General features: G+C 44.6%; 1 protein-coding gene across 1 annotated transcript; it reads right to left on the bottom strand.

Annotated features, from left to right (window-relative positions):
• Positions 1-3959: 3959 nt before the first annotated feature.
• POMK (protein O-mannose kinase) lies at positions 3960-10092 on the bottom strand. The gene is made up of 2 exons (XM_066186218.1): positions 9561-10092; positions 3960-9051 (listed from the first exon to the last, which is right to left on the bottom strand). The coding sequence occupies exons 1-2, from the start codon at positions 9846-9848 to the stop codon at positions 8278-8280; spliced, it is 1062 nt and encodes a 353-aa protein (XP_066042315.1). The 5' UTR covers positions 9849-10092; the 3' UTR covers positions 3960-8277.
• Positions 10093-10173: the final 81 nt, after the last annotated feature.

Below are 10173 nucleotides of genomic sequence, written 5' to 3'. Positions count from 1 at the left end.
CACCACCTCCCTGAACAGCCCATTCCAGTGTCAAATCATCCTTTCTGTGAAGAAATTCCTCCTAATCCCCAACCTAAACCTATGCTGGCGCAACACAAGACCAGTCCTCTAGTCCTGTCGCTTGTTACCATGGAGAAGAGGCCAACCCTCATGTGGCCTCGAGCTCCGTTCAGGGAGCTGTAGAGACAATAAGCAATGTCTCTTTCAGTGTGTAGGTACCGGCTTGTTGCACGCTGGGTAACAAATCCAAATTTTCTGGACTGTCGTGGGGCCCTGGGGTTCCTTCCCACGTTTTCATTTCCCCTCCAGCTAGCAGACCCTCGGGGAGAGGACATGCAGAAGGGCCACTTCTCTCCCAGGGACATGGGTGCCGGAGATATGACAAGGCTTTTGGTTTTGCAGTGCCAGCGTCCGAGGGAAAGGCACAGATATGTGTGGGGCCAGAAGTGTGAATTCAGCAGCTCTGGGAGCCTGGCAGGCGCGGAGTCATCGGGCTGGGCTGGTGCTTCTGCAGCGGCAGCGGAATTACGTGGAATGTAGTTCTGCAGTGCGAGGTGTCGAAAAAAAAATAGGTTCAGATTGTCATGAGCTCTTGCTTTTCACATAGGAACTAAATGTGACAGTTTAAATTTGTCAAAATAGAAAGAGTACTTTCTGAAAAGTTTGCGCCTTTGTGTGTGTGTGTGTGTGTGTGTGTGTGTGTGTGCATGTGTGTGTGCCAAAATGGGAGTTGCTGGATATTCAGGAGCTGGAATAACATAGCTTAATTGATAGTCCCTATGCTCCTGATGCCAAAAGGCACAATTCTAGGATTATGCTTTGGCAGAGCAAGTGTTTCAGCTCAGAACCCTGAAAAGTTTTCTTAAAGATATGCAGGTAAACCAGGCTGCTCTAACACTCACACAGACTTTTTCCTTGACGCCTGATGTGGAGTGTTGGAGCTACATGAGAGGTTAGGTGTATTTTTCGCTAGGGCCTTCTGCTTCTTTCTATCCACCTCTGTGCCCCTGATACTTCCTTTTACCATAGCTCCCTTCAGATACTAGAACTCTTACAATTCAGACATCAGCTATATGGTCCATGTCCCTCTGCTTAGCACATATTTGGGGTATGTGCTTGCGTTATGGTTATCCATCTTCACCCTTTATAAGACAATCAAGGGGAAAACCCCAAATATTTTTAGGACGTGATTTATCTAACCTATGTCAAACATTCAGAATCATACCTCCTATGCCTGGGAAATGCTCTTATCCCTTCCTGAGTGCAAGGAGTCTAGACACCTCATTTGGATGGCACTTGCTTTGCAGATGTCTAATCAGTCTGGGGAAACTCCATCCTTTGGGGACCTGTGTTCTTACTGCAAGATGTTCCAAGTCATTCTCTTTCCATGGTATGGAACAGATTCATTTTAAGAGGCCTTAGATCAGGACATAAAAGAATATGAGTGAAAATTACAACATAAAAAAATAAAAATCTAAGGCACTGGTGTCATGAGAAAAGTTCCTTGCCCCACATGGTGTGGGAAAGGAGGATAGAACAGCAATTAGACATAATTCTAGGTCATTAAATTGGGATGGCACCCATGCACAGAACTGTGGAAACCACTAAGAGAGATTAAAAAAAAAAAAAAGTCACTTATGCAACATGACAAAAGACAGTTAATTAAGCAGGGTTTCAGAGGGACTTTAAGCAGTTTCTTGTGAAGTTGAGGGGTTTTGTTTGCTTTTTTAGTATGTTGAACTTTTCTGCTAACACGCCTGACAAGAAAGCATTACACATCTTTGAAGAAAATTGGAAAGAACAAATGTAAGTAACTTCAGTGCTCTTTATATTGCATTACTGTCTCTAGACCTCAGCTGAGATCAGACTCCCATGTTCAAGGAGGAGAGAAACTGTATTTAAGCTGTAACTGAAGGCACTTTTTGTATTAATCCTGCAGCTTGCTCTGGACAAGCCAGGAAAGGACTGGGATGCCCCAGGACTCTGCACACAGCCTCTCATGCAGAGGAAACCAAGGCCTGCATCCACAAAGTATGACCTCAGGTCCTGGGATTTTCTCTGCAGCCTTCAGCACATAGAAACAGATTGCCTCACTAGCATTGCCCAGTTCATTTGATTTAATGATATGCTTGATTTAAGACTTTGATTATCCACCTGCCCCCAATCTACATGACAGGCAAAGACAGATTTTCTTCTTCTAGATACTCCTGAATTTAGTAAATGTGAATCAGTGGATAGGATTGGGTTAGACTGAGAAGCACAACAGTTGGTGCTGCCCTGAGTGTGACAGCCTTGCAAACCTGAGGGAAAGGGGTGATCTTCCCCTTACTTGACTGTAGAAATAGGAGTTCTGGGGGTGCAGGCCTTCTGCATGACTTCCTTGAAGAATGTGGTTCAAACAGCAAAGTTGGTTGACTCTTAGGCCTACAGGTTAGCTTGCCTGGTACACTGTTATTCCTTTTAGAGCTTGGGCTTTTGTTTCAGTCTTAGGCTCCTAAAGCACATTCGTTAGTGGGAATGCAAGCTGCTCTTGAATTTGGTCAGAGCATAGTCAGGCCTTGCAGTGGCAATTCTTGTGAGAAATTGTGTTACTTGTCCATGTAGATTATGTGCCATATTTATCTGTGGCTTGGATGTGGTGGGATGGGATAACCAATACTTGTTGCTGTTCATGCATGAAGACAGAAACATGAAGACATGTTTTATATTTTCTTATACAAAAGCTGCATGTAGGGAAAGGACTGTCATTTTGTGCTGTGCCTTTATAGCATCTGACCTACAGGATCCTGGCCTATGACCAAAGCCTGTAGGCATCAAACTAATAATATGTAATAATAATATATGGCACTGGCATAAGCTAAATGATTAATGGAGACCTAAGACAACATGACCCAATTTCAACATTACGGGCAATGAGCCTGGGGGGGGTTCAGTTAGACACAACACCCCATCCTCCCTCCATCTCAGGAATGAGCTCTTAGGGAGAAAATCAATTGAAAACCCCAACTTTTACAGAGTCTTTGTTCATTCCACAAAGATATCCAGAGTGTACTTGATAAAAGTATTCATTTTAGTCTCATAGATTTATCCAGAGAATTGCTGAAAAGGGTCTTTCAGCTCTGCAGGGAAAGAATTCACTTTCCAAGTCATTAGCATCCAGCAACTACTAGAAATTTGACTGAGAGCTACTGAATGTTATCAGTTTTGAAAATCTTTTACTGTATATCCAAAATGTGAATGCTGGGTCAGTAAGCTTGGACTTTTAAAAATTTAAAAATTATGGCCAACGGATCTGTGTGTGTGCGTGTCTATATATAAATATATAATATTTAATGCATTTTGAATTACTCAGAGCTAAACAGAATCAAAAATTGCTGAGACATAAATATCTCTGTAATGTAAATATATTTACCATTTAATCCTGATAAATATTGGATTGTAGATTTCTGAACAGAGACCGACAATTATTGGAAATCATGTGGTCATCTCAAGTATACAGTGCCTCAATTAAAACAAAACCACTAAATCCTTTCCCTTTTTTAAAAGTACCATCTAGCATATAATTTATTTTGTTGGACTCTACAAATATACACATTATATCACGCTAGAAGAACTTGAGAACCACTTTTTTCTTGTTCCCAGGGTCTCTTGACTGTTGGTAAGACATTACAGTCATAATGATAGAATCGGTTTACAGTTGCATATTTCTGCCAAATAGCTCACAAATTATATTTGGCAAACAACACTGCCTCTGTTTCACAAAGATAATGGTCTGATGTTTTGTTTATGTGGCAGCAAGGAAAATATTATTTTAGAGCTTGTGACAGAATTTCAAAAACTTTGTGTGGTATTCTAAACTTCTGATACATTTAAAAGTTACCACTCTAATAAATACAGAGTAACACAGATTTTCAAGTGATCCTTCAAAAAAAAAAAAAATCAAACAAATGTTCAATTAAATACATTGTGTGCATTTTATTTTCACTTACCCAGACCTACACAACAGCTGGTGCAGATATTCATGCACTGCTTTTTACGCCTGATGGTGTCAAACATACAGCTGAGTTGCCAAATAGGCTGCTCACCCCTACAGGATTTAGTGTTACAGGAGTGCGTTCAGGATGTAGTCTGAAATCCACAGTGCAAAACAGGAAATGCTCCATCAGACTTGACCCCCCAGAAGTGTGCAGCCAAGCAGGCAGTTTGGAAAGGAAAATAGTATAACCTTGACAGTGCTATTCTTTGGATGGCTCTGAAGAGAAAATGAAAGGAGCAGTGGGTTTGAACTGAATCTGGGACTCTGCTCTGAGATAGGCGATTTCCATTCTGTAACCTGTGGTACAAACCTGCCTGGTGAGGGCTAAACTTTAGGGGGAAATCCACTGGGAATTTGTTTTGGCAACATCAATGGGCCAAGGATAGAGTGCACCATAGCAGTAGTGGGCCCTGACACAGCTGACACCCACAGCCAGACTGTCAGCAGGCTCAGCTGGCATGCCCTAAGTGTTCTGGTCTCCTGCACTGCTCACTCAGCTGTGTCCCAGCAGAGTTCAGTCTGGGAACTAGGTGTTATTTCTTGAGTCTGGGAGACAGCTTCTGCTTTGATTCTTTGTCTAGCAGCTGGGTGGTTGGGGGTGGGTGAAATATGCTGTGGGACTGCTGCAGGGATGGGAGAGGAGGCATTGCCCAAAAGGGAAGGGTAAGGTGGTTACACCAAACTCAGGAAAAGGGTTGCCCTTGGAAAGGGGTCAGATCCAGGACCTTCATCTTGATGATGACAGCAACCAAAAGCCCAGGAATGACTGGGATCATATCTGCCTCGGCAGTGACTACCTAGGGTGGTTTGGGGAACCTCCTCAAAGTTTTCTGAAGGAGATAAGCATCAGTAGCTGTCCTTCTCCTTGTGTGACCTGCATCTTTGTGCAGTTTCTTTGATTAGACTTTTGGGATGGAAGAACAGTAATACAATGAGAAACATGGCAACAACCATCCCCAGAGAAGCATCTTTTCTGGGAAAGGACAGGGAACATGGGACACTTGATTTGAGCTTGAGATAAGAACCAGCTGCTGTTACTGAGGTTAGGCAGAACTGTGGCAGTGGTCTTAGCAGGGGAGGTCATGTCCACTGGTCGAGAGCTGGCTGGGGAGCGGGTGAGCAGAGAGGGACTTGCAGGCTCCCAGCCGTGAACAGCCCTCTTCCTGCCCTTCATCTTTTGATGTTTTCCACTAGTCAGACAAGAGCTGCTTGTACAGAGGCAGCAAAGTTCATGAATGTTTATCAAAGGCTGTGATTGGTGGTAAAGATTGAAATGCCCAGAAAAGAGAACTGGAAAGAGGGAAGACTACTGCATGTAGGGCTGCCCTGCCTCTTTTTCCCCTCTCTGTGATGCCCTGCCTCTTCTCTTTAAGGGAAAAGAAGCTGGAAATACGGGAAGGACTGGATTCATGCAATCTTGAGATTGCAGAAGGAGCTAGCAGGGAAGAATAGGAACATGCATGGGGTACAAACATCTGATTTTACTGAAAGACTGGAAGAAGGTGACACACAAAGTGGGTTTTGGCCTCACCAGGTTGACATAGAAACAAATAGTAAAGTACATAAAGACCATGAGCAAGTTAAAGGGGAAGTGGCATGTGTGGCATTTGTGGTTAATAGGTCAGCCTCTGTATCTATCTGTCTTGTTCCTTCAGACTCACTAAAGCAAACACAATGAGATCTTTAAGGGGTTTATGGAAGTTTGCTAGGAAAATAACGGCTGCAAGGCCAGGTTCTGGCTATGTCTGGGCTAGTAACTAACGCTAAACTGACCTTCATGCTGCCATCTAGCGTTTCCTCACAGACAGAAACAACATCTCAGAATCTGCAGCTCCATAATGCTGTATTCAGAACAAACCTGATTTATTTCTGCTGAGATGCAACGCTGGACAAGACACAAACTGAAGGAGACAAAATGGGAAAGAGACATGGAGAAGCCACTGCTCAGGGTGAATGTTTAGGGAGACACCTTTTCTTAAAAGAATTTGTACCTATTTTATCCAGGAACAGAGAATCATTTCCATGGCAAGATAGTTATTCCGAACCAGATTTTTTCGTCTTTTTTTTCCCCTCTGTGAAATTAATATGGCTGATTGCAAGCTGCAACAGTACACAACAGGGCAAGAATCCCAGCAGAAGCTCTTCTTAACCAAGAAAGACCAACACAAGATGTTTGTCAGGTTCTTATCTGTCCTTACTACATTCATAAAAACCGCTCATGGTATGGTTATTTACAGCTATCAGATGATGATTCCCCTTTCAAGTGTACATGCAGGCTAACAAAGGGTAACAAGTTATTGTGGGGGAAACATGTAAAAGATTTGACTCTTGGCCCTTTAAAACCTGGCTTCAAGGAGCTGTAACAGGAGACTTTTCCAGCTCTTGCACATCATGTATTCCTGCTGGAATTGTACAACTCTAACCCTAATAATAAGTCAAGAGTTCATGGGGTGGATGATGCATTTACAACAGAGCATTTCTTTTCCCCATGCTTCTTTTAGGCATTTTGAGTCAAATTCCAAAACAAAAAACCTGAAGCATCCACTATCACTGCTCTCTTTTGGAGACCTTGTTTTCTGAGCTTTGTCTCCTGACAACTTGAGCAGGAAGGCTGCAAGGAAGGAATGGATAAGCAAAAAATGGCAAAAGTCTAATTTAAGAAAACAGACTGCCCAGAGGGAAAGGAAAGGCATAATCAGCAGCTTTTAAAGGGCTCCTGGTGGCACTGTATGATATCAGAAATGAATTTACTAATTTGCAGGAAATTTTTCCCATTTATAATAAAATTCTGATAGCAGGATTTGAACATTTTACATATGAAACGACTGCATGATCTCAGTGCAGTCAGAACATGGCTGATTCATGTGAAGAGGAATAGCAGCTGAGAAAAGAATGGAACCAAACTCTTCAAAAAGGAGCAAAAAGGACAGTGTACTTCTCTGCTTACAAATCATCTCTCAGGTCGAAAAATGGAACTTGTCTCTTAGGCCTTTGAAAGATTTAGTCCACAGCACAGAAGGTCCTCAGGTGGACAATGGTGGAGTCCATGCTTCTCATTCAAATTATTCCTGTTTTTTCACCAAGAGAACTACATCCTGGATCCCAGTTCCACCAAACAGAGCCTACTGCTGGATTGTTCTTCCTCTCCAGCTGTTGGTACCAGGCTGTTACATCCATGTAGGTTGCCTCAAGCTTTTTCCTAACACACCAAACAAAGCTACTTTTTAGCAACCTTCCTTTATGCTTAGTGGATTTTGAATTCAGACCCAATAGAGTTGTTTGCTCAGAACACAGGAATTTTCTTTTGTAAAGCTTGTGTTTAATACTCATTACTATGGAAGTCACATTCTCTTTCAGTTCCTTGTTATCCTCCTTTCCATCAAATCAGGATGACACTACACAAGGATAAGCGAATGAAAAAACACACTCCAGCTCTCTTCCAAAGTGTTCAGCATTTCTGTGGATTACAAAGGAGCAAAAGACTTGCATTAGACAGCTTCATCTCTAAAGAGCACATCTGAGAATACCACAGGAAAGGCTTGAAAACCAAGAACCTGTGTCTGTAAGCAGACTCTTCAGAATCTGCATCATCTTCTTGCTTCCAAAAGCGGCCACACACTTGCTAGTGTGGGATACAGAGCCCACAGAGCAACGGCCATATGGCTCCAAAACCAATGCCCCAGCCAGCGGGGAGAGACTGCCACTGCAGCCCTGGCACTGGGGCTCACCAAAATCTGAAGCGAAATGGGGTACTCCTTTCTGAGTGACCACTGCTTTTACTACATGGGAAAGTAGATGAGGGCTTTGTGGATACGATATAGGCCAAAGCCACAGCAATCAGCTCAAAGCTTGTAGGGGGCATGCCATGGTCTCTGCTCTCCAGTCCTCTGCCAACAAATTAAGGTAGACCAGTATTTTTTTAGCTGTTTTTCTGTAATTTTTAAGATTTTTTTGGGTAAATGTTGCAAAAGAAAATTTATCATTCCTTAAGGAACAAATTCCCCCTGCACCCACGCAACATTTCTCTCCCTCCTCCTCTTCCAATGGTAGATTAAACATGCCAAAGGAAAGCTTGCACAGCTCTTGGATTGGGGGGATTTTTTTATTTTTTTAATCAAGAGGTACAAGTTCAGTTCTTTTCTTCTCAGTTTTGGGGACAGAGATTTTGCCCATCAGGCAAGCTACATAAATAGGAAGGACATCAACTTAAAACATCAGTAGGTTGTTTGCCTCATGATTCACTATAACATTTCTCTAGTACCAGGCATGGCTGCCTCCCGAACGAGCAGAGTTAAAACTTTCCTGTAGGTGTCCAAGACCTCCTGGGCAGAGGGCCGTTCTGCCGGGTCCTTCTTCTTACACGCTGCATGGATGTCAAACAGATGCAGTCGTACAATGTCACTTCCTTCAACATGGCCCAAGAAAAAGTTGGAGACATCTGGGATTTTCCAGATGTCTGTTTTCTCATCATAGGGAGGCATGAGGTCATCTTGGAATGGTACATCCTCTCCATAGGGCCAACGCTGCTCAGGAGCTACAAACTCCCCCCGGAGCTCCCTGTGACCACACTTCACCAGCTTGCCAGCACTCCTGTTCACAAGGGGCAAAGCGTCCAAATCGTTCACCAGAACATGAAAGTCACTTGTTAGGAGGTACTGGGAGAGAACCTTGTCCAGGTCATTTGAGTCACACATCACTAAGGTGCCCAGGGGGCTGCTGTGCAGGTACCGAATGACACTCACGTAGTCTATAGCAAGCATCAGCCTGCGATGCCAGGTGTTCATGCCCTTATATCTGGGAATGTGGAGAGTTTCATTCAGGCCTCTCAGTGAACCAAGAGGATGGTACTCGGTGAGGATTGTGAACTGCTGCTCACAGTAGCCAAGCAGCCGGACAACATGCTTGCTCTGAAGGGCTTTCAGCATCTTCAGTCCATGGAGAAAGTCCTCCTTCAGCTCTGAGTTGGTGAGCTGTGAAAGGACCACTTTCTTTTCTTTCCACTCAGAAAGGAAGACCTAAGAACACACAAGAAACACATAAGACACGTGGAGAGCCTTCTTCTATGAACTGCCACCAGCTGCTGCTGACCTCTTCCTGTGATTGGTTAGTCACAACTTCAAATTACAGTCACTAGGCACAGTCAGCTTTAGGTAGAGCCATGTACCTGTCACACCAAGCCCTTTCTGATGCCACAGCTACATCGCTATTTCCTAAGTTCTCTTTGAAATGGATAATGCATATGAATTAAGCCATTTTATATCACCCAAATAGCCAGTCTTGCTCTGCCATGACTGTACCAATCTGATTTTGCTTGTGTAGCCGGATGTCGTTTGGTGTCAGAGAGGTGGCCCAGGTCATGCTCTCGCACCTGTTGTGTTCACCTTATCAGTAGCCATATGGTCCTGGATGCCTACAGTAATTAGCTGCTGAGAGGATAATCATAACAGCAGTGCTGGCACTAATTAGCCAGCAAACTATGAAAGCTCTTTATCCAAAGGAGAGAAGAAAGGAAAACCAAACTCACCTTTTTCACAGCACCTTCACCAACACACTTGAGTTTCCTGACTTCCCTATTTATGGCCTCGCAAGAAAGCCACGGGGAACAATTCTTCACCGCTCCGAATCTGAAATGCCCAAAAGGGCAGAGGCCAGGGTCCGTTTCGACACGTCCCAGAGAGCTGTAAAACTTGTTGAGGTACAGGTAGAGAAGGACATTAAGGAGCAGGACGGCCGCAAGCAGTAACGCCAGCGAGATGGATGGCACCTCTCGGGGAAGAAACTCCCTCCTAACGAAATGCGGTTTCTTTTCCATGGCTGTGCCTTCCGCATCCTCCGTGAAAGACGGAGGCTAAGCAGGACCCTCTTCCCAGCCTTGGGATGAACGCCTGTACAGCTTTTTCAGTGCCGGCTGCCCAGCCGTCCCGCAGGCACCGCGGTCGGGAGCCTGCAGCCTACGACGAGAGGCCACGCGTGGCGGCGAGACGTGATAAAGGCGCCTGCCAGCTCGACGCTCGATGCTCGCAGCGCATCCTCCCGTGTTTCCGCGCGGGCGGGCCCGAGCTGCGGGCGGCGCGGGCAGGGACGCCTGACCCCGGAAAACACCGGGAAGCGCGGCCGTGCGGGGCGGCTGCCCCGCC

The sequence above is a fragment of the Chamaea fasciata genome, unplaced genomic scaffold (genome assembly GCF_029207755.1).
Source record: "Chamaea fasciata isolate MVZ Bird 193981 ecotype frontalis unplaced genomic scaffold, bChaFas1.0.hap1 SCAF_6, whole genome shotgun sequence".
Classification (NCBI taxonomy): domain Eukaryota; kingdom Metazoa; phylum Chordata; class Aves; order Passeriformes; family Sylviidae; genus Chamaea; species Chamaea fasciata.
The sequence above is the reverse complement of the archived record's forward strand: the minus strand, read 5'-3'. Positions and strand labels throughout refer to the sequence as shown.